The sequence below is a fragment of the Myotis davidii genome, unplaced genomic scaffold (assembly GCF_000327345.1).
Source record: "Myotis davidii unplaced genomic scaffold, ASM32734v1 scaffold937, whole genome shotgun sequence".
In the NCBI taxonomy this organism is placed as follows: Eukaryota; Metazoa; Chordata; class Mammalia; order Chiroptera; family Vespertilionidae; genus Myotis; species Myotis davidii.
The window spans coordinates 1843219-1867757 of record NW_006288252.1 but is presented as its reverse complement, the minus strand read 5'-3'; the positions used below and the strand labels follow the sequence as shown (position 1 = coordinate 1867757).

Below are 24539 nucleotides of genomic sequence, written 5' to 3'. Positions count from 1 at the left end.
CTTCCTTGGTTCCCAGAGAAGCTGGCTGAAGGATTTGGGTACCTGGAATTGCCACCTGGTGTCTTGGTTGTGTGTGACTCCAGGGACGGGGGAGACGGGGAGGCTGCTGGTGTCCCCTTTCTGTGGCCCTTGAGGGAAGAGACCCGGATGGTCAGACACGTGGGTCTGGTCAGCGTCCTGGCGGCTTGTCTCTCTGGGACACCTCTTTAGCACCTTTGGTTACAGGGAGCCTACCATCTACACCAGTGATGGCGAATCTAGGCACCAGAGTTAAGTTAGGGTTTTTTAAAAATGGTGACACGCTGCCCTAGCTGATTTGGCTCAGTGGATAGAGTGTCGGCCTGCAGACTGAAGGGTCCTGGGTTCAATTCCAGTCAAGGACACATACCCAGGTTACAGGCTTGATCCCCAGTGGGGGCTGTGCAGGAGGCAGCCAATCCATGATTCTCTCTCATCATTGATGTTTCTATCTCTCTCTCTCCCCCTCTCCCTTCCTCTCTAAAATCAATAAAATATATTTTTTAAAAAAATGCTGACATGCTGAGCCCAAAGGTTCACCATCCCTGATCTACACTAATAAAAGACAAAATGCTAATTGACTGTGCCTTTGCTACACCATAAGCCACGCCCACCAGCCAATCAGAGCTACTATATGCAAATTAACCCAACCAAGATGGCGGCCGACAGCCTCGGAGCTGGAGCAAGCAGGAGGCTTGGTTGCCTGGGTGATGGAGGATCTGCGGCCTCCGCTCATAGCAACAAAGTTTCAATTATAGAAGCTAAATAAATCCCAGGTACCTACTTCCAGCCAGCCTCCACTGGGAGCTTGGGTGGCTGGGGGTTGTGGCCAGCCTGCAAACAGCCATCAGCCCCTCACCTAGGCTGGCCACACCCTCATGAGGTGAGGGTCCCCGTTGGGGAGCTTAGCCAGCCTGAAAATGGCCCTCAGCCCCTCACCCAGACTGGCCAGGCACCCCAGGGGGGACCCCCACCCTGATCCAGGACACCCTTCAGGGCAAACGAGCCGGCCCCCACCCGTGCACCAGGCCTCTATCCTATATAGTAAAAGGGTAATATGCCTCCCAGCACCGGGATCAGTGTGACAGGGGGCAGCGCCCAAACTCCCTGATCACCCTGTGGCTCTGTGTGTGACAAAGGGCAGGGCCACAACCTCCCTATTTGAACTGCTCTGTTCGTGACAGGGGAAGGCACCCCAACCCCCTGATCAGCCCTGCTCTGTGCCTAATAGGGGGGAGCTCCCCAACCCCCTGAACGGCCCTGCTCTGTGTGTGACAGGGTGCGGCGCCCCAACCCTCTGCCCACCTCCCCTCTGTGTGTGAAGGGGTAGAGCCGCAACCTCCCCATCGGCCCTGTCCTGAGTGTGACGGGGGAGTCCCCCAACCCCCTGATCCACCCTGCTCTGTGATTATATCTGGATTCTAGGAAAAATAAATGATACTGGGAGTTGAAAAAAACAAAACATTGATACTAATTAGCAGTCACTCCCCCAGCTCCTGACAATCACTGATCTTTCTGTCACTATAGATTTGCCTATTCTGCACATTCTATGTAATAATCTATATAATAAAAGGGTAATATGCAAATCGACTGAATGGCGGAACCACTGGTCACTATGATGCGCACTGACCACCAGGGGGCAGACACTCAATGCAGGAGCTGCCCCCTGGTGGTCATTGCACTCCCACAGGGTGAGTGCTGCTCAGCCAGAAGCCATGCCCACAGGCTGGCGAACACAGTGGCGGTGGTGGGAGCCTCTTCTGACTCCGCGACATCCCCCAAGGGCTCCTGGACTGTGAGAGGGCGCAGGCCAGGCTGAGGGATGCACACGTACCACCACCACCACCACCACCACTCCAGTGCATGAATTTCATCCACCAGGCCTCTCGTTTGTTATATTTTATACCTTCTACTCAGAGACTTGCCTTTCCTTGTTGGCTTTTACACAGAGGTTTTTAATTTTTTTCAAATATATTTTATTGATTTTTTACAGAGAGGAAAGGAGAGAGATAGAGAGCCAGAAACATCGATGAGAGAGAAACATCGATCAGCTGCCTCTTGCACATCCCCCACTGGGGATGGCCCGCAACCCAGGCACATGCCCTTGACCGGAATCGAATCTGGGACCCTTCAGTCCACAGGCTGACGCTCTATCCACTGAGCCAAACCGGCTTCAGCCAGAGGTTTTTAATTTTAACACAGTTGAATTTATCAGCTTGTTCGAGAAAATCTTATTGTTAAAATATGTTCATGTGTTCAAAAGTTTTACCTTTCACATTTAGTTCCATAAGCCACATGAATTGCTTTTGTGTGTTGTTCGAGATGGCGTCTTTAATGCCTCTCATTAAAGTTTTATAATGTTCCCTGGGGTGTTCCTGCAAGTCTGGTTAGGTTTCTGCTAAAGAAACTCAGTGATGATCCCAACATAGATGTTTCAGGGAAGTCACTTGTTCCTACCTACATAACATTTTAAGTTGCTATTGAAATTGTTTGGGGTTCAGTGGATAGAGCGTCAACCTGCGGACTGAATAGTCCCAGGTTTGATTCTGGTCAAGGGCACATGCCCAGGTTGTGGGCTCAATCCTCAGTAGGGGGCGTGTGGGAGGCAGCCAATCAGTGATTCTCTCTCATCATTGATGTTTCTATCTCCCTCTCCCCCCCCTCCCTCTCCCTTAATGAAAACAATAAAAATATATTTAAGAAAAGAAAGAAAGAAAATGGTGTGGGGTATGACTGGTGTGACTCCATCAGTTGTTGAGTGTTGACCTATGAACCAGGTCACAGTCCCTGTTGTGGGCTTGAGCCAAGGGGAGGCGTGCAGGAGGTCAATCAGTGATTCCCTCTCATCACTGATGTTTCTTTCTTCCTCTCTCTCTGAAATCAGTACAAACATATTTTTTAAAAGAAGAAAATGGTGTGGATTTTTTCTGTTTGTTTTTAATCCTCATCCAATGTTATGCTTACTGATTTGAGGTGGGAGGGGGAGGGAGAGAGAACATCAATTGGTTGCCTTCCCTACATTTCTTGAGTGGGAATCAAACCAGCAACCTTTCTGTATACAAAACGATGCTACAATCAACTGAACCACACTGGCCTTGGCAAAAAATGGTGTTTTAAAGTTCTGTTTTATTTTTTATCTAAGAGAAAATGGTGACATTCTTTTCTCATTCCAAATCTGAAAGAATCTTTTAAAGTCTCACCATTAATAAGACCTCTTGTTGGGTATTTATTTGTTCGTTTATACCCATTATCAGATTGGAGATATTCATCGGTTTCCTGTTTGGCTGCAGTTTTCATCTGGGGATTCAGTGCTGCATTTTAATTTTAACAACTCCGCCTAATGATATTTTTTCTCCCTTTCATATATTGAAGTGGAGAATTAACATTGGTTTCTAGTCTTAAACCGATTCAACATTGTGGCCGTGAAATTATCATTTTGAATATTGCTAGATTCAGTTTGCTAATGTTTTATACTGTTATTTTTGCAACTATTTTTAAGATTGGCTTGTAATTTTTCTTTTATACACATTGCTTATAGAGTTCCGGTATCACAATATTGGTGACTCTATAAAGTGAGTTAGCCCCCCCTTTTTTGTCTGTTCTCCAGAAGACTTTGCCCAGTGGAATTATTTCTTTGCTGAATGTTTGATAGAACTCTACAGTGATAATACCTAACCCTAAGTTATAAGTTTGGGTAATTATTTTTTAGGAATTTGTCAATTTTATCTAAAATTTTCACTTTTATATGCATGTGTTTTGTTCGTAATGTCTTATTTCTGTGGGATCTGTAGAGATGTCTCTTTTTCATTTCTGTACAGGCTGTGTTTTCTGTCTTTTTAGATTAGTATCACCAGAGCTTAATTAGCTCTTTCAGAGAACCAACTTTTAGCTTTATGGACCCTTTCTCTTGTAAGTTTGTTTTTATTCATTGATTTTTTTTTAGTTTATTGTGCTGTTTTTCTAACGTAATAATTTTGATTGCTGTTGTTATTGGTATCTTACATTCAGTTTAGTGTATTTTTCAAATTTGTATTTTTTAACTTCCAACCTCTGGGGATTCCCTCTCTTTTGTTTTTGTCACTCATTCTTTACATGAGTGGTCCGCAGAGACGTCCTTGCTGTCGGCCCTTGGCCATTGGCTGAGACTCTGCCGCCGCCCGCGTGGGCGCTGCACCGACTGGCCACGGCTCCTGCCGGGCCTGGCTTCGCTGGGAGGCTTTCCCAAGGACGCTGCAGGGTCTCGGGAGATGGCTGGGCTGTTTTTGTTGTTGTTTTCTCATCTAGATTATCATATTCCCTTTACTTTGGACCTACTACCTTTTTCTTGATAGTTCTTTATTTTAAGATGTGTCCTATCTTGTTTGTTGTTTTCAGTGGGAAGATGGGTGAACACTAGCCTGTGCTTATTGACACCCCTCCTGTGTGCTTCCCTCTGCTTTCCTCCTGGCTCCCCCAGCATGCGCTGGGCCAGGTCTGCTCTGCCTGCCGTGGTCCAGGCTGGAAAGAGACTGGTTCATTGAAAGCCCGCTTGGTTTCCCGGAATCTTCATGTGGTCTTTTCCTGGGCGCGGATGAGTCGCACTGTCTGTACCCCACCTGGCTTTTCGTTTATGAGACTATTGAGGGGATCTGCTTCCCCGCGGCTCCTGTGGGCAGGGACAGAGCCCTGTCCATCTGTCTAGGAGTAGAGGGCTGTGAGGGACACAGTGAGAGCGAGTGAACCTGAGTCCTGGTGAAGAAAGAAGCAGCCAGGCATCAGGGACACCGTCGCACACAGGCGCGCGTTGCCTGGCTGCTCTGCAGTTCTCCTGGCGCTGCCACAGGAATAGCATCTGTCATCGCGCCATGTCTGTCACTGCGGGGGGCGGGGTGCAACTGCTGGGTGGAAAGAGCACCTTTGGTGGCCTTGGGTGATGGTTGGGTGTGGCCGTGTTCTCCAGTGGGACCAGGTCGTCTAAAGCAGGTAACTCTGAGCTCTGGGTTGGGGAGCAGCATCCTTAGTATTTCCGGGGTTAGCTGGTTCAGAGGACCCCAGTGGTCCTGCCATGATGCCCTGCTCTGTTTACCTAGGATATTGCTTCAGCCCTAGGAGGCCCCTGGGATGCTGGGCATTTGTCTCCTAAGAGACGGCTTGTCCTCCGCTCACCAGGAGCCTGTGACGGTGTCGGCCCTCGCAGGTTCTGAGGCTCACCTGTGCTTCAGAAGCTCGGCACGCCTGGGTCAGTGTGCCCTGGGGAAAGCACCAGGTGTCTCCGTCCTGAACGCTCTGGCCTGTGGCTAGTCTGTGGCACGGAGAGAAGCCAGGCTGGTGGTCTGGACCAGCTCCCCTAGTTCTGCCTGCTGTTGAGGCCGGGAGACTGAATGGCAGTTGTTTAAGTTTGGTATTGGTCTTTTTTGTTGTTCTTTAAATTATGACAGCTACTTTGTGTGGTTTTTTTGTGTGTGTTTTTTATTAATTTTAGAGAGGAAGGGAGAGAGAGAAACATCGATGAGAGAGAATCGTTGATCTGCTGCCTCCCGTACAGCCCCTATTGGGGATCAAACCTGGGACCCTTCAGTTCGCAAGCCGATGCCCTTAACCACTGAGCCAAACCAGTGAGGCTGTTTGGTTTTTTATTGATTGATTTTAGAGAGCGAAACATCTGTTTGTTCCAGTTATTTATCAATTCATTGACTGATTCTTGTATGTATCCTGACTGGGGATCGAACCCTCAACCTTGACACTCTAACCAACTGAGCTACCCGGCCAGGGCAAGTGGTGTTTGTTCCGTAAAGGCCTCTTGGCCAGAGGAGAGGCTCCAGAGCTTCGCTGTCTCTGTCCTGTCGCTTTGCTCCTCCAGCTCACATGTCTGAAGCCCGTGCCCTTCCCTGGCCTGTCCCCTGCCCTGCAAGCATGTGCTCCCAGAGGAGGGCACCCAGAGCGGGCAGTCCCGCCTCCGGGGTTCCGGAAGGATGTGGTGCAGCCGCTGGGTGGAAGAAGGTAGGAGGGAGGTAGCAGGGGTGCAGGGAGGGCGTGGTGCCGCAAGGCCGGGCTGGGGTACCATCCTTTTCTGCCCTCTCTGAACTGTTTTCCTGTTGAAAACGGGGACAGTCCGTCACCCAGAGCGGGAGGCTCTCTGGTCGCTAAGCGCGGAGGCCTTGCTGTGTGCCAGGTCTGTGGGGACCAGCTCCCCGCACACTGCCGGGAGCCGGGGCGTCCTGTCCCTCCCCGTGCACTCACCCCGACGGTGGTCCTCCTGTGGCCCCTTCTAGACTCACGTGGACAGTACCTCTGCCAGCCACCCTGTGTCCCGGGAAATGTGGCCCCATACATAGTGAGGGCTATCTCCCAGTTTGGTTGTCACTCTGAAGCCTCCTGGGGGAGGGTTTCCATAGCCCCACATGTGGGCTTCATGCTGCTGCTTCCTGGGATAGATGGCTGTGCCGGTCAGGGGTCAGTCTAGAACCCCAAGTCCACTCCTGTTGTCTCAAAGCAGAAAAGGGTTTATTTGTGGGAGCACCCGCTTCACGTGAAACAGCTGGAGGAGCAGGTCTCCAGAAATAACTCCAGCATCTCAGCCTGGAACCCTGCGTGGGAGCTGCCAGCCAGGGTCCGTGAGGAGAGGCCACAGGGCTGTCCCGAAGGAAGTCGCCCAGCCCGTGGCGCTGGGGGAGTGGGTCTGTTGTTGTCCCGCAGACTCGTGGCTGGCCACCCTGAGGGTTGTGAGCTGGCTGGAAACCGTCAGTGCAGAACGGTCTGATGTCAGGCTGAGCCTTCAGGCAGGGGCTCGTCCAGGTCTCGGTCACGTTCCCTGGGTCCAGTGGGTTCTTGGTGTGTGCACGTGCATCAGTCCCCTCGCCTGCTTGCTTTTGTCTGGGAGTTCATTCTTTTCACAGGGTGTTAGGCACCGCACACCCTTATCCGTAATGTCCCCGTCCTTGGCAGTGGACACGTGGAGTCAGAGTTGTCGTGGGCGAGCATGTGGAGCTGGTCCTGGGCTCCATGTCCCTGGTGCCCAGCAGCCGTAGCCTTGTCTCCCTTAGTCCTCACAACACCGCTCAGGGTAAAGTCACTTCCTGGGTCACGTGGCCAGCAGCTCCCCCAGATTTCCTGCGGCAGCTGCAGGGGGGCAGACCCCAGGGCAGGGTGCTGGTCCCCTGGGGATTTTGCATTTGAAATAAATGCTTCGAAGTGATCATTTGTGCATTCAGACAACACAATGTTTTATGTCAACCTGATTGTGTCGTTTTTCTCTCCTTTTTAAAAGATCGTTGATGGTGAGTGGTTTCCTTTTTCGTTGGGTTGGATGGACAGCTGACACAGCCAGTGGGAGAGCACCCGCAAGGATGCTGCGTTCGGATTGGCTGTTCGCCTGGGCCAGGCCCACAACTCGGCACTTGCCATCATAGCAGGGATGTGCTTCTTCTGGCAAGACGGGGGGTGGCCTCGGCCTGGGCAGGACCTCCTGGGTGTGGCAGCATTGTCTCTGGGGTCTGAGACTGGCCTTTCCCTGGTCAGAAGGTGGGCGATGGGCGGGAGGGCCCTATCCTGAGTGCGGGGCCCCTGTCTTAGAAAGGAGGCGGCCCAGGAGGAACACTAGGAGGCAGCGCCAGGACCACGCTGACAGCTGTGTGGTGAGCAGCGATGATGAGGAGCTGAGCAGGGATAGGGACGTGTATGTGACCACGCACACTCCCAGAAACGCCAGGGAAGAGACATCGCCGGGGCTCAGGTACCTGCATGCCCACCCGCTCGGTGCTGCTGCCATCTTGGGGCCAGGCTCTCACACCAGGAAGCCTCTGGGCCCTGGAGTGGGATTCTAACCCCCTCCGTTTCCCAGTGTGGGGGGCGGGGGGAGGATTGTTGGAAACACTGGGCCTTCAGCCAGTGCTCTGAGCTGGTGGCCCAGCAGAGCTGTTGAACATCTGCCTGGAGGCTGCCTGCAGGTAACACTGTTGAGACCAGGGCCCAGCTGTCCCACCATGACCAGGGCTTGCCGGGACCAGCAGGCCGGGGTGCTAGGTGCAGGCCCTACCCCAGGCAGGGGGTGAAGGGGCAGAGGGGGTGTGGGGTGGACACGGTGACTCAGGTTGTCTGCACCTTCTCCTCTCCCCTTTTTTTGTGGCCCCATTAACCCCTTGGGGTGGCCAGCCCTCCTGTGAGTCCCGAGCCCTCGCTAAGGCAGGGTCAGGGGGCTCTTGGAGGGAAAGGCTGCACACAGGACGTCCCCTGGCGTGAAGAGTCCAGTGTTGGCATTTGCTTGGCACTGACATGAGGCACTGTGTTCTAGGCCCTCCGGCACGGTCAGTTGTCCGATCTGCATGGATGGATACTCAGAGGTAAGCACACCAGCTGTGACCTGCTCAGCTTCCATACTTCAGTGAGAGATGAGCGAGGACCCTCCCATTAGGTGGGATTTGAAGTCTTCCTTCAGTCCTGCCTGGACTGGCACATGGCTGGTCATACATGTGAGTGCAGGGAGAATGTGCCAGTGTGTGGGCCTACAGCCTTCCACTCTGGCCCGTGTTCCTGCGCCGCCCATGCAGCTGAGACAGTCTGTTTTCCCTGTCCTGGCCCAGGCAGAAGGCCCCGTGTTCACTGTGGCCCCTGAGCCTGCGCACGGCCCCACCTGTGCCCACACAGCAACCCTGACCTTTCCAGGCCTGTGGGTTCTAGTGCTCGGGTCCCCCTTGGACTGCTGGTGGGAGCCTGGCTGCCAGGCGTCCAAAGTTCTGCAGCCCATTGCCCTGCCCCCTGTGCCTGCCCTTCCCTCGCCCATCACTGCCCAGGTGGTGGCAGTGGGACTCCCTGGGAGCTGCTGCTCTGGGACAGACACACGTGAAGGTGTTCCTTTTTGTTTTCTAGATTGTGCAGAATGGGCGTGTCATTGTCTCTACAGAGTGTGGCCACGTCTTCTGCAGCCAGTGCCTCCGAGATTCCCTCAAGAACGCGAACACTTGCCCGACCTGCAGGAAGAAGATGAGCCACAAACGCTATCACCCCATTTACATCTGATGTGCTGCGAGCTGCCTCGAAGGACGGACAGTGACATCCCCGCGGGCTCATGCGGCCTTTGTGGGTTCTCTGCCTCCAATTTCCTGAGCTCAAAAGACTTTTAAACCAAGGCCTGATATGTAGACTGCTCCTTATTTCCAGCCCTCTGAGGTCCTCTCGTTACTTCCAGCTTGATGCCTCAGCCAGAGCCACAGCCCTGCCGGCAGGTGCGGCCTGCTCCCCTGGCAGCCTTGTTCCAGGGCAGGCGAGGAGCTGAGCGCCTTCGAGTTGAGAAGCAGGTTCCAGCCTCTCCAGGACTGCACGTTTGCCAAGAAGCTCCCCCACGCAGGAGGTGTGCGCAGCTTCCCCCACAGTGTTGTCGGGGAGCCAGCCCTGGTCAGGGCGTGAGCCAGTCCACCCAGCTCCTGCGGGCATGCTACCTCACCCGGCCTCTGCCCGCACAGTGACCGAGCCGACAGCCCCGGAGGACCAACCACTAGGCTCCTTCCCGACCTTAGCAGTGACAGGCAGGGATTTCTGCAGGGCCATGCCCAGGCCTCTGAGGATGAAACGTGCAATAAAGCCCGTCCACCGCCACCTCCTTGCAGCCCAGGAGACGCAGCACCGTGAGTGTCCCTCAGGCCCCACCCTGTCCTGTCACCCCGTTCTCAGGAACTGACCAGGCCCCAGAGTTCCCCTCCTGGCGCGGGCCAGGCACGGTACACAGGGCAGGCCTGTACTTGTCCGCTCCTTTCTGATAAAATCCGTCCTCGTCACCATATGCCCGCTGGTCCTCAGTCCCCGCTGCCCACGGTCTCCTCAAGTATGGACACCGGAAGGCGGTGCAATATTTGTGGCCTTATCAGCCCATGTCCAGCTGTTGCCCAAGCCGCAGCCACCCCGTGTCTCAGAGCGTGGCCCACCTGAAGACCTGGGTCCTGCCTTGGCCTTCTCACCACCCCACCAACCCACCATTTCAGAAGCTGGTCCTCTGGCCATCTGGACTGGCCCTCTGCAGTTCTGGTTGGCAAAGTTCGGTGGCCTCTCCTCACCAAGGGGCAGATAACACCCCCTGCCCACCCTGCAGGCGTGGGAGCCTCTGCTTTCCAGGTGGCAGCACTGCTCCTAACGCACAGGGCTGAGGGGTGACAGGAGTGCCAGCCTGCCCCACCTCCCCACCCTCCCCACAGGCCTCAAGCCAGACAGCAGCCTCTGCATGTGGAGCATCAGCCAGGGGAGAGGCCCTAGCTTTGCAGCAATAACTGGCCTTCAGTTCCCTGGAAGGAGCAGGAACTTGGCACAGTTCACTTTAACGGGGCTGAAGGAGTGTCCCTCTTCTGTGAAAGTTTTATTCTTCATTCTGCCTTTGTAGCTGTTTGGCTCACTTCCAATTAGTTTGAATGAAAGGAATAATGTTCTACTTGGAGGTGAGGAGGCAGGACATGGTTCCCACGGGGGCTGTGCCGTGTCTGCCCTCCGACCGGACGTGGTTGCCATCGCGTTTCTTCTGGGCTGCATGGGAGCGTCTCCTGTGACCTGACATTACAACCTCCAGGAGCCGGGATGACCACGCAGCCCAAGCCCTGCTTTACATTTTAGGACAAACGATTCATCATGAAAGCTGTGCTTCTACATTAAATTGGGGGGGATGTTAAGTTTCTACTCTCAGAAACTACAAAATAGGAAAAGGTCGATATGAAAACCCCTCCTTCTCAGTGTACATAATCCGAATCTTTCTTTGTTACGTTTAAACTTTACCCATAATGTCAGTCTGTTTCGGACCTCTGCTGGTGTTACAGATGGAAATAAAACCAGGAATTTGAACCAGGTAGCTTCTTGTGCGTTCCTTTGCTCTTTGGGACCAATTCTCCTTTTGCCCAAGGTGTGTGATTCGCACCTGTGTGTGCGAGGAAGTTGCTTATCTGGCTGCACACTCTGATGCCAGCAGGTGCCAGGCCACTCCTGAGCCCCCAGGACTCAAGCCACAGTCTAACCCTGGACCCTCGTTGAGCCGACGCTTTGGCCCAGAAATGGGGTCAGGCTTGCTGCAGTTTGGCCAGTGGGTGTGCAGACACGCAACTTGCCCTCCATGTGGGTGTGGTGTGCCGATTTGATTTTTTAAAAAATACTTGAGAACTGTTCAGTTTTTAAAATCAGTTCTGTTAAGTTACAGGTTTCAGAGGATTCTTACATCTCATCTCTTTACAAGTTTTTGGCATAAAAGGTTTCATAAAATAGAGTTAATCTCTACAGCATCTTTTTATCACTAATGTTAACTTATGCCTTTTATTTTTTATTTTTAATCCTCACCCAAGGATATTTTTTCCCCCCTCTCACAGTCTGGGAGCCATCAGGGGCAGGAGCCAACCCGGTGATCAGGGGAAGGTGATGCCTGATCACACCTCTGCTGCTGCCACTGCTGGCAGTGTAAGCCTCAGTGGCACTGGTTACCTGAGCCTCAGGCGGCCCTGAAGGAACTGGGGGACTCAAGAGGCAGGCACGCAGAGTGGCTGGGCCCACCTGGGGGCCGCCCTGGCAGGGCTAAGGGGACTGGGTGCCCCTATCTTTGAGGTGTGACAGTCAATTAGCATATTCCCTCCTTATTGGCTGTGGGCACCGCCATCTTTAAGGGCAGGGAAGTCAATTAGCATATTCCCTCTTTATTAGATAGGATGTTTGTTAGAAATGTCTCAGTTTCGTGTTCTGTCAAGTCCAGCATCCGAGTCTGGTCCAGTTCTGCAGTTTGCTCATCGCTGAGGACTTACTTACGCTCTATGAGCTTTCCTCCCTCTGTGCGCCTGTAACCAGTCCTTGAGGCCTGGGTTGAAGGTGGATTCCTCTGGAAAGTGTTGGTCTTTGCTTTTAGGAGGTGTTTATTGTTACCAACTCAGGGCCAATATATATTTACCGTTTATACTGCGAAGTACAACACACACACACAACTCATTGAATTATCTCAAAAGTGCATCTTAATGAAGTACCATGAAGCAAATGCCCAGGAGACAACCAGCTGCATCCAGAAACACCACTGCCAGCACCTGGAGCCCCACCCCCTGGCCAGTACCCTCGACCTTCTCCCTCGAGTCACTGCTAATGTGAGTTTTACAGAAATTACTCCTTGCAGTTTAATTGGAAGAACACACCGCCTGACTGTAGAATGTCATTCTGCCTCTGAACGTGAAGCAGGTGGATCACTTGTGTTTTCTGGAGGTGGGTGGCCTTGATTTCTTCACGTGTAGTTGTTCGTCTTCCTTGCTGGGCAGTATTTCATTAATGAATACGCCTCTGTTTATGCTCAGTCATGTGCTTTGGCTAATAGCCCAAAGCGAACGTTGTGTCTGTCTCCTGGTGCAGTTTTGCTCACATAGCTGGTGGGCATATATTTCAGTGTGAAATGACTGAGTCTTCGGGTATAAGCATCTGGGAAAAGTAAAAAATATGTGGAAATTAACACTTTTAAACAACCAGTGGATCAGAGAAGAAATCACAAAGGAAATAGAAAATACCTTGAGAAGAATGAAATGAGAATGCAGTGTACCGAAGTGTGTGGGACGCAGTGAGACCAGTGCCGGGGGTGTTACAGTTGTAAATGTCTACATCAAAGCAGGTCAAGTCAGCTTTCCAAAAAAGAAGAGTAAACCAAACCCAGAGCCAGCAGAAGGAAGGAAGTAATAAAGATTAAAGCAGGGATAAATGATATTGAGGATAAGAAACTAGGGAAAATCAAGGACAGCAGAAGTTGCTAAATTGACGAAGAATAGAAGACTGAAATTATTAAACCAGTGAAAGAGCACATTATTAAACTTTGCAGAAATAAGGAAGGTTAAAAAAGACTACTATGAATACTTGTATGCCAACAAATTGGGTAATCTAGGTGAAATGGACAAATTCCTAGAAGCAAACTACAAAAGCTGACTCCAGAGCAAATAGAAGATGAGCAGACCTGCAAGAAGTGATGTTTAAACTACTCAGAACCTCAAGCAATAAGAGCCAACGACCAGGTGGCTTCACTGGGAAACTACCAAACATGTAGAAAAGAAGGAACACTGCTCTTTCCCACATTTTTCCATAAATGTCGAGATGACAGGAGAACACTTCCTAACTCATTCTGTGAGGTCAGTGTTATCTTGATACTGAAGCCACACACAACTCAAGGGAGAGAAAAGTGCAGAGTCATGTCTTGTGAACATTGAGGCAGAAACCCTCAGCACACTGCTAGCCCCGAATTCAGCAGCAGTAAGAGGGTTACACACTGGGACCACAAGGGCTTTCTCCCAGGGATGCAGGAAGGGCCCAGCCTCTGAAGACCCACCCAGCATGCTGCCCGAGTAGAATGTGGAGGGGAAACATGACCGTCGCAGCTGATGCAAAAAGAGCATTTGATAAAATCATATTTTCATGATAAAAACAGACCAAGGATCGAAGGAAAGTACCTCAACATAATAAAGTCCATTTATGTAAAGCCTGTAGCTAATGTGCTCGAAGGTGAAAGAATGCAAGCTTTTCCCCGAAGGTCAGGAACAAGACTCAGAGGCTCACTTTTACGTTTCTATTCATGATAGCACTGCGGTCTCTAACCAGAGCAATGAGGCAAGAAAGAAGTAAGAGGCTCCAAATTGTAAAGGAAAAAGGAAAAGCATCTGTCTGTAGAAGACATGGTCTTATATGTAAAACCCTGAAGAACCCACAGTACACACAGCTGTTAGAGCCTGCAAAGGAGTTCGGCAAAGTTGCAGGATACAAACTTACAAATCAGTTGTATTTTTATACACTACCAATAACATGAGAAGGCCCGGCTGATGTGGCTCAGTGGGTCACAGGAGGTCACAGTTCAATTCCCGGTCGGGGCACATGCCTGGGTTGCAGGCTCAATCCCCAGTGTGCAAGAGGCAGCCGGTCAGTGGTTCTTTCTCATGGTTGATGTTTCAACCTCTCCCTCTCCCTCTCTGAAATCAACAAAGAATAAAAAATGTGGTGGTAGCCTTAAGATGAACAGACAGGCCTCCACCCCAGACCAGTGGAATGAGAGTGAGAGCCCAGAAATAAACCCTCACCTCCATGGTCACATGATTTCAAGGGCTTTAAGACCACCCAATGGGGAAAGAAAGTTCTCTCCAACAACTGGTGCTTGGAAAACTGGATATGCGCATGTATGAGAATGAAGTTGGGCCCGGCCAGCATAGCTCAGTGGTTGAGCGTTGACCTATGAACCAGGAAATCATGGTTCGATTCCCAGTCAGGGCACATGCCAGCGTTGTGGGATTGATCCCCAGGGGGGCGGGGGTGCAGGAGGCAGCTGATCAATGATTCTCATCATTGATGTTTCTCTCCCTCTCCCTTTCAATTCAATAAAAATATATTTCAAAAAGTGAAGTTGGGCCTTTAAGCCATAGGCAAAATGGATCAAAAACCTAGATTTAAGAGTCAAAACTATAGAATTCTTAGGAGAAAACAGACAAATATTCCTGACCTTGGATATACCAATGTTTTTTTGTTTTAAATCTTTATTATTGAAACTATTGCATATGTATTCCTTTTCCCCCTTTGACCCCCTGCAGCCTGCCTCCCCGCCCCAGGCCTTCACCACCCTATTTTCTGTCCATGGGTTACATATATGCATACAAGGTCTTGGTTGATCACCTCCCACCCACCCACCCTCCCCTTGCCTTCCCTCTGCGATTCCACACACTGTTCCCAATGGTTTCTTAAATATGACACCAAAAACAAGGCAACAAAAGGAAAAATAAATTCTGCTTCATTAAAATGAAAAACTTAGGCATCAAAGCACTATCAAGACAGTGAAAAGAGAACCAACCCATAGAATAGGGGAAAATATTTTCAAGCCATCTATCTGATAAGGGACTAATAACCACAATATAGTGCTTTGAAAGTTCAAGACCAACAAAAAAATCAGACAACTCAATTTAAAAAGTGGCAAAAGACTGAAATAGATAATTCTCCCAAGAAGATATACAAATGGCCAATAGGCACGTGAAAGTAACTTGGCATCGTCAATTATGAGTGAAATATGAATTGGAACCACAAAGAGATACCACTTCACACACATTAGGAAGGCTATCATCAAAAAGGAAATAAGCAAAAAGGACATTCTGATAAAACATGGATGAGCCTTGATAACATAATGCTAACTTAACAAGCTAGACAGACATGATAGGACAAGTATGTGTTTGGTCTTTATTCCTTTCTTCATTTCCATCTGGAATAAAGTTTCTTCTGCCCAAAGAAGAATTTCTTTTAGTGAATTCTTATTGGCAGTTAATGCTCACTATTTTTGTTAATGTGAAAATGCCATTTTATCTTCATTGTTTGTTTGTTTTTTTAATCCTCACCCAAGGATATGTTTTCATTGATATGAGAGAGAGAGAGAGAAACATCAATTGATTGCATCCCATACACGCCCCAACCAGGGATCAAACATGCAACTTGGGTATGTACCCTGACTGGGAATGGAACCCGTTATCCTTTGGTGCATGGGATGATGCTCCAACCAACTGAGCCACACTGGCCAGGGCAGCAAAAACTTACCAGTTGTTGCCTGGTATGGTTGCCATGAGCCACTTGGGGCTCCAGCACTTGAAACATGATGAATCCATGCTCCGGAGTGTGGCTCAGTTGCTGAGCGTCAACCCATGCACCAGGTGGTGGCAGGTTCAATTCCCTGTCAGGGCACATGTCTGGATTGCAGGCTCAATACCCAGTAGGGGGAATACAGATGGCAGCAGATTGATACTTCTCACATCAATGTTTCTCCCTCTCCCTTCTTTCTATAAAAATATAAATTAAAAAAAGAAACGTGAATCCAAATGAAGAGAATCTAGAGGTATAATATACACAGGATGCTGAAGACTTGACATGAAAAAAAGCATAAGGTTAATTTTAATATAATTAGTTTATATTGATTACATGTTTAAGTCAGGGTGTTTTGAATATATTAAAACATTAAGATTTTTTTAAAATATGATTTTGTTGATTTCAGAGAGAGGAAGGGAGAGGGAGAGAAGATAGAAACATCAATGAAGAGAATCATTGATGGGCTGTCTCCTGCACGCCCCCTACTAGGAATTGAACCTGCAACCCAGGCATGTGCACTGTCTGGGAATTGAACCATGACCTGGTTCATAGGTTGATGCCCAACCACTGAGCCACACCAGCCAGGCTAGGATGTTTTATATTGGATTATCTTCCAATTCATCAATCTTCTCATGTTGTGTTCAATCTGTTAAAATCTATTGAATTGTTAATTTTCGTTATTTTATTTCTGAATTCTTTCTTTTTTAAATATTTTATTGATTTTCCACAGAGAAGAAGGGAGAGGGACAGAGAGCCAGAAACATCAATGAGAGACATCGATCAGCTGCCTCCTGCACGCCCCCCACTGGGATGTGCCCGCAACCAAGGTACATGCCCTTGACTGGAATCGAACCCGGGACCCTTCAGTCTGCAGGCCAATGCTCTATCCACTGAGCCAAACCGGTTCAGCTTATTTCTGAATTCTAATTATCTTTTTTTAAATGTAGTTTCATACACCATCTTTATTTTTTATATGTATATTTTTTATTGATTTCAAAGAGGAAGAGAGACTGAATGACTGATGAGAGGTTCGATGATGAGAGAGAATCATCGATTGGCTGCCTCCTGCATGCCCTCTACCGAGGGGGACTGAGTCTGCAACTCAGGCATGTGCCCTTGGCCAAAATTGAACGTGGGATCCTTTAGTCCGCAGGCCGACTTTCTATCCACTGAGCCAAACCAGCTAGGGCCTAATTAATTTTCTTTCTAATTTTGTTTTATTGCTTAAAGTATTACAAAGAGTATTACATATGTCTCCTTCCCCCACCCTTGACATTCCCCCGCCCTTCCCTACCCCGCAGTGTCTTATGTCCATTGGTTATGCTTATATGCATGCATACAAGTCCTTCGGTTGATCTCTTACCCCCCCCCCGACCCAAGTAATTTTCTTTTTTTTCAAAAAATTTTTTAAAATATATTTTATTGAACTTTTACAGAGAGGAAGGGAGGGAGATAGAGAGCCAGAAACATCGATGAGAGAGAAACATCGATCAGCTGCCTCTTGCACATCCCCCATTGGGGATGTGCCCGCAACCCAGGTACATGCCCTTGACCGGAATCGAACCCGGGACCTTTCAGTCCGCAGGCCGACGCTCCATCCACTGAGCTAAACCGGTTTCGGCCAATTAATTTTCTTGAACAGCCCAATTCTCAAGTGAAATTTCCCATCCTTTCATCTCTAACTTTTTTCTCTATTTTCTTGAACATGTTCATTGCAGCTATTACTAGTATATAGTCCTTGCCTTCTAACTCCAATATATGACTCGCCTGTGGGTTTGTGTTTGTCATCTTTTGTTTTTTATTTTCAGTCCAATGGCTCTGCCTTGCCACGCCTAGGAAGTTTCAGTTGAGAGCTGGACTTCAGCATAAACGAGTGGAGAGGCTCCAGGTGGCCTCCTGCTCCGCCAGGCGCACAGAGCGCGGCTCTCGCTGTGGCCCGCCGTGCGGGAAGCTGGCCAAGGTGGGGTTGTGTCGGTGAGGTGCTGTCTCACAGTGCTTCACTTCCACTTTCGTGATACCATGAAGGGCTCCCCCGGTCAGTCCTGGTCTGTGACCCTTGTCTTCTCAGCTAGCTGAAATGGCCAGAGACTGCTCTGCTCTCCGGGGTCTTTCTAGAGAGTGTCTCCTAGTTTCCTGCCTACAGTGTGAGAATGTGGCAGTGACTCGAAGGAAAACCTTTCAGGCTCGGGGCCGTACTCATCCCATCTCACTGGGATCCTAGCCCCAAGCCTTTACTTCTTTGTCTCCAGCCTCCAAAGCGTCCCCAGGAGTGCCCTCTGCCCTACTACTCAGCCCAGTACCCCGAGAACTGAAAGCACGCTAAAAACTGGACCCCCCAACTTTGTCTTTAGTTGCTCTCCAATTCCCTTAACCTATGTTTTCATAAATCATCCGTATAGCTGATATGGTTAAACTAGAGGCCCGGTGCGGGGGGGTGGGGGGGAGTTAGTGGGGGCTCCCTCAGCCCAGCCTGCACCTTCTTGTGAGCCCAACTTCTGGTGCAGTGACCACCAGGGGACAGCTCCTGTGTTGAGCATCTGCCCCCTGGTGGTCAGTGCACATCATAGAGACCGGAGGTTCTGCCGTTCGGTCAATTTGCATATTAGCATTTTATTATATAGGATTAGTAAACAAGCCTGGCCAGCGTGGCTCAGTGGTTGAGCACCAACCTATGAACCAGGAGGTCATGGTTCGATTCCTGGTCAGGGCACAAGCCCGGGTTGTGAGCTCGATCCCCAGCAAGGGGCATGTGGGAGGCAGCTGATCAGTGATTCTCTCTCATTGATGTTTTTTTCTTCCTCTCTCTTCCTCTCTGAAATCAATAGCATTTTTTTAAAAATCAGTAAACAAGTGTCCATACTCCTGACTGTACGTTGTTCCTTGAGCAGCTCGTGACTGACAGGTTCTGTTGTACCTGCCGTTTACCCGGCCTTCTCAGCCTCAGACACCAGATAACTCCCGCTATCACAGCCTTCTTCCTCGCACCTTCCTTCCATTGTCCTGTTCAGCTTGGGCTAGTTCTTCCTTCAGTGTTTTGTTTAGGGAAAAGGGAAGGGAATGAGAGCGAGAGAGAAACACTGATATGAGAGAAAAACGTTGGTCACTTGTATACCACATGCGCACGTAGGTATGTGGTCTGACTGGGAATCGAACCCACAACCTTTCAATGTATGGGACGATGCTCCAACCAACTGAGCCACACTGGCCAGGACTCAGTTATTTTTTCATTTAAAAACTGTTGAGTGCCGGGGCAAGTGGGAGCGGCCAGGCACTCGGTGACTGCTCGTTGAGGAGAAGGAAGGAAACACGGCAAGGGAGAAGCGGAGGCAGAATGCCATGTGCGCTTTCTTGGAGCAAACCTGCCGGGAGGCACCAGCAGCAGCACCCGATGCTCAGTCAGTTTCTCAGCGTTTCCTAAGAAGAGCTCAGAAAGGTGGAAGCCCTTGTCTGCTAAAGAGAAAGGAAAATGTGAAGACGTGACAAAGGCAGACAAGGCCCGCTAGGGGAGAAATGAAACTGATATTCCTCCGAAAGGGAAATCGACAAGGAAAGCCAAGGGTCCCAGTGCACCCAAGAGGCTGCCTTCGGGCCTTTTGCTTTTTTCCGAATATCGCCCCAAATCAAGAGAGAGCATCGCGGCCTGGCCATCGGTGGCGGTGCAAAGCAGCTGGGGGTGTGGACTCCCACGGCGACCGCCGGCCACGGGTGGCAAGCAGCCTGAGGAAAGGAAGACTGCTGAGCTGAAGGAGGAAGAAGAGCAGACACTGCCTGCCGCACAGCGAGCCAGGGAGAGCTGATGAGGCTGGAAAGGGTGCTGTCAGGCGAAGACAAGGACAAGAAGAAAGAGGAGGCAGATGAAGAGGTGGGAGGTGAAGATGATGAATAAGTTGGTTTTAGCGCAGTTTTGTTTTCTTGTCTATAGAGCATTTAATGCCCCTGTACACAACTCCCTTAAAAATAGAAGTGTAAGGCCACATAAGATGTGTTTTTAAACTGCCCGTCTGCTCTTCTGCGTAGTTCACACACCACCAATGTGTCTTTCGGTCACCTGTGCAGGTGGTATTTTCAGCAGCCACTAACCTTGCCTGCTACACTATAGGGTTGTAAACTGGCCTGGAAAGTTACAGCAGGCTCTTGTTGGTGCTCAGCACAAACTAGTTACCTATGGGGATGGTTGGTTTTTAAATTTTTATTGATTTGAGAGAGGAAGGGAGAGGGAGAGAAACATTAATGATGAGAATCATTGATTGGCTACCTCCTTCATGCTCCCTATTGGCAATTGAGTCCAAAACCTGGGCATGTGCCCTTGACTGGAATCGAACCCAGGACCATTCAGTCCACTGGCTGAGACTATCCACTGAGCCAAACCGGCTAGGGCAGGAGATGGTAATTTTTTCATCTTCAGTTGTCTCTGATGGCAGCTTATCTATACACTGAGTGGCCAGATTATTATGACCACCCCATCAGTACTTCGTTGGGCCACCTTTTGCCTTCAGTACTGCGGCGATTCTTCTTGGCATCGACTCCACGAGAGGTTGAAAGGTGATGCGAGGAATCGGACACCTGCCTGATGAATAGCACTGTCCAGTTCTGTGAGGTTTGATGGTTGTGGAACCAGCTGCCTGGTGGCTCTTTTAACTTCGTCCCACAAATGCTCAATTGGATGGAGATCTGGTGATGGTGGGGGCCACCTAAGCAAGGTAAAGTCTCCCTCATGTTCTTGAAACCACTCCTGCATAATACGAGCACCGTGGCAAGGCGCATTGTCTTGTTGGAAGAAGCCATCTCCATTGGGATACGCCATCAACATGATAGGATGAACCTGATCAGCAACGATACTTAGGTCTGTTGTGCTATTCAGAATTAAAGGGCCCAAATCATGCCAGGAAAACATGCCCCAAACCATAACACTGCCCCCACCAGCTTGAAGGGTTATACTCATGCATGTGGGATGCATGTTTTCATGCTGTTTCGCCCAATTCTCACTCTGCCATCTGCATGATGCAACTGGAAACTGATTCATTGGACCACATGACTTTTTTCCAATGCTCTACTGTCCAATCCTTGTGTTCCTGTGCGAATTGGAGACGTTTTATCTTGGTAACTGCAGACAGCAAGGGTGTTCGAACAGGGCTTCGGCTTCCATATCCCATACAATGCAGTGTACAGCTAATTTGCCTATAAACGTCAGGTGGTCATAATAATCTGGCCACTCAGTGAATATATAAAAGGCTAATATGCTAAGTGTCCCTCTGCCTGTCTGACCGGTTGCTATGACGTGCACTGACCACCATGGGGCAGACACTCAATGCAGGAACTGCTGAGCTACAGTGACTTGGCAGTGGTGGTTTTCGGTTGACGTACCCTGAAACCAGAGAGGAGGGAGCCCGATTACTAACAAAACCATGCAATTCCACCTTTGCGTGTGGGTTATGTTGTTGCTGGGGCACTGTCGGCCTCGATCTGGTTTACTCCACACTTGCATTTGTGTTTCACACCCTGTACGATAGCAACTTTGCAGAGTGCCCTCTTGCACTCTGGGACCTCATGGGATGTCGGAGAGCTGGTTTCAGCCTGATCCCTGCAGGCCAGGGCAAGGGACCCCACGCACTCCACAGATGCTGGGAGGTTGGCTCCAGGGCATGTCCGGCCCATCTCACCCAGTCCTGCCCTGCCAGCCACCTTCTAGTTAATTTCCTTTCACACTGCATGAATCTGTGCACCCGGTCACTAGTATGAAGTAATTGTTCTGTTAACTACCACTCTGTAATTGTAAAAAAAAGTTGCAGTTCTTTTGTTGACATTCTAAATGCTTCTAAATAAGTACAGGTTTTTTTATTTGAAAACTTTTTTTTTTTTGCTGTAACTCCTATTAGAAGCCGTCCAACCTCTTCTTGAACTTGTCTCTTTCCTCTTTTATGTCTTTGTTTCTGTTCTGGATAAATTCCTTACCTTTGTTTTGCAAGCCTTCCAGTGGATTTCTTTGACAATTTCACTCTCCTTTAAATGCCCCAGCCCTTCTCCATTGCTCTCACGGTTGGGTGATCTCTGAGGTCCCATTGGGGAAGGGATGTGTAGCAGCCTCGGACTGTAGGTGGGAAAGATCTAGGAGTCCTGGAGGGTATTACTATGTCACAGTCTGATGACCTGAAAAATACAGTTTGAATGTCCAGAATTGTGGGGGGTTTTTTCTCCATACAGTTCTGTGTGGTATTTCATTTCCATACACAACTTTAAAAGCCCTGCTCTGTTACTTAGCATCGAATATTACTGTTAAGACATTTAGTGAGATCCTTTCACCTGCCTTTTATTTATTTTTTTTTAAGCGTGACTTCCTTTTCGATGTTTTAGGCTGTTTGGTTTACCTCTGGTTTTCTACAATGAATCATGCCCTGGATAGTCTCAATCTGGGCACTCGAGCCCTTATTTTTGGTCAATAGTATTTTCTCATTCAAAAGTTCTTTCCCTCCACTACCTGCCCACCCCCTCCCCCTCCCTCCCCCAAGAACACTTATTGGAAAGTTGTTGGATTTCCTAGATTGAAAATTTAGGTCTAATTTCTCTTCTATTTTCTATGTCTTTTTTTCCTCTACTGTCTGAATAATTTCCTCACCTTTATCTTGCAACACTTGTATTGAGATTTTAAAAATAATTTTGGCTATTTTTTTAAAAATATATTTTATTGATTTTTTACAGAGAGGAAAGGAGAGAGATAGAGAGCTAGAAACATAGATGAGAAACATCGATCAGCTGCCTCCTGCACATCTCCCACTGGGATGTGCCCACAACCCAGGTACATGCCCTTGACCGGAATCGAACCTGGGACCCTTCAGTCCGCAGGCCGACGCTCTATCCACTGAGCCAAACCGGTTTCGGCTAATTTTGGCTATGTTTTTTATTTCCAAGACTCCTTTCTTAAATGTCTTTGAAGCTATAAAGCAGTGTCGTGAAATTTTTTCAATTCATTACAAAAGTTTGTTGCTGCCCTGCATACACACATTTTTTTATATCTGTGCTGGAGTCATTTAAAAAATGTATTGATTTGAGAAACATTGCTTTGTTCCATTTATTTATGGATTCAGTGCTTGATTCTTTTTTTCAAAATATACTTTATTGATTTTCTACAGAGAGGAAGGGAGAAGGATAGAGAGCTAGAAACATTGATGAGAAAGAAACATCAATCAGCTGCCTCCTGCACACCCCCTACTGGGGATATGCCCGCAACCAAGGTACATGCCCTTGACCGGAATCGAACCTGGGACCCTTCAGTCCACAGGCCGATGCTCTATCTACTGAGCCAAAACCGTCAGGCTAGTGGTTGATTCTTGTATGTGCCCTGACCCGAGATCGAATCTGAAACCTTGGTGAATGGGGATGATGCTCTAATCAACTGAGCTGCCTGGCCAGGCAACAGTGACATGTCTCAAAGCTGATTAGAAGCTCCACATGGAGCCATAACCGGTTTGGCTCAGTGGATAGAGCGTCAGCCTGCGAACTCAAGGGTCCCAGGTTCGATTCCGGTCAAGGGCATGTACCTGGGTTGCGGACATATCCCCAGAAGGGGATGTGCAGGAGGCAGCTGATCGATGTTTCTAACTTTCTATCTCTCTCTCCCTTCCTCTCTGTAAAAATCAATAAAATATATTTAAAAAAAAAAAAAAAAAAAAGAAGCTCCACATGGAAAGTTTACTGACCTGCAGCCTTCAGGTTTGGGTGGCAAGAACTGCCTCACGCCTTGGCTGGTGTTGCTCAGTGGATAGTGCGCCGGCCCACAGATGGAAGGGTGCCAGGTTCGATTCCTGACAAGGGCATGTACCTCAGTTGCAGGCTTGATCCTCGGCTCTGGTTGGGGTGTGTGTGGCAGGCAACCAATTGATGTGTCTCTCTCACATCAGTGTTTCTCTCTCTGTCTCTCTCCCCCTCCCTTCCACTCTCTCTAAAAAATTTAATGGAAAAGTATCCTCGCATGAGGATTAACAACAACAAAGAACTGCCAATGCGTTAGTTCCCCAAACATTCATATGTCCATTTCCGTTCCTGAACTGTTTTAGAATCCGCATAGAATTCCGGCACCTGCTCGGGTGGGACCTGCCGCTGTGGCCCCGCTTCGGGCGAGGAAGTGGCCTGGGCAGAGGTGCCCACTCCTCCATCTGCAGACTCAGTGCCACCAGGAGTCAGCAAGGCCTGGCGAGGTAAGGCTGAGTCATTGTTATGTAATGCCTACTGGGCATGCATTGTGAGGTCATTCACTCGCCTGATTTTTCTTATAAAATTGTCTGGTTACTAGTACATATTTATATCTTGGCTAATAATATGTACATGAAAGTAATAAAACTTCACTTTTGCAGAAGTACCCAACTTATGCCACCTTTTCCTGCCAGCCCGTTCCAAGAGCCTTCTGGGCCCAGAGCGGGTCTGAGCGGCTTGCTTTTTTTTTGTTAATCCTCACCCGAGAATAGTTTTCCATTGGGTTTTAGAGCGCGCGGAAGAGAGAGGGAAGGACAGAGAGAAACATAGATGTGAGAAACACATCGATTGGTTGCCTCCTGCATGTGCGCTGACCAAGGGCCTGGGCCAGGGAGGATCCTGCAACTGAGGTTCATGCCCTTGACCTGAATCAAACCCGGGACCCTTTGGTCCACAGGCTGACGCTCTATCCACTGGGCCAAAGCGGCTGGGGAGCGTGGGCTGAGCGGCTTTCTCCATGCCCCACTCTTTCAAGACCCCTCGCTGGGACTCCTGCCAGACCGAGCTCTGACTTCTCAGTACAGAGTACCCTTTCTGGTCCCGGAGCCTGCGTGCTCCCAGGTGGGAGTTAACTTTGCAGCAAGCTGACGGGCTCACAGGGAGCCCGGGCATTTGGTCAGAGGACCTGGATGTGTCTGTGAGGGTAGTTCTGGATGAGATGAACATTTGTATCTGTAGATGGAACAAAGGGCCTGAATGGGAAAGGTGGA

At 49.4% G+C, this 24539-nt stretch overlaps 1 protein-coding gene and 1 long non-coding RNA gene across 5 annotated transcripts in view; both read left to right on the top strand.

Moving 5' to 3' along the window:
* The window catches only part of RNF4 (ring finger protein 4), a 32594-nt gene extending 21774 nt beyond the window's left edge, over positions 1–10820 (top strand). For 3 of the 4 annotated variants that reach the window (XM_015561599.1, XM_006760124.2, XM_006760125.2), the window contains exons 5-8: positions 7265–7274; positions 7570–7729; positions 8288–8336; positions 8863–10820. In XM_015561599.1, coding sequence (XP_015417085.1) covers positions 7265–7274; positions 7570–7729; positions 8288–8336; positions 8863–9012 — 369 coding nt within the window. In that variant the 3' untranslated portion in view covers positions 9013–10820. The remainder of the gene's footprint in view (positions 1–7264; positions 7275–7569; positions 7730–8287; positions 8337–8862) is intronic. The other variant, XM_006760126.2, reaches the window with a different exon arrangement.
* Positions 10821–10866: 46 nt separating this feature from the next.
* Positions 10867–24123, top strand: LOC107182537. Its single transcript, XR_001513254.1, has 3 exons — positions 10867–11082; positions 11955–12086; positions 23634–24123. It is a non-coding gene; the product is annotated as an uncharacterized LOC107182537 (long non-coding RNA).
* The last annotated feature ends 416 nt before the right edge of the window (positions 24124–24539 follow it).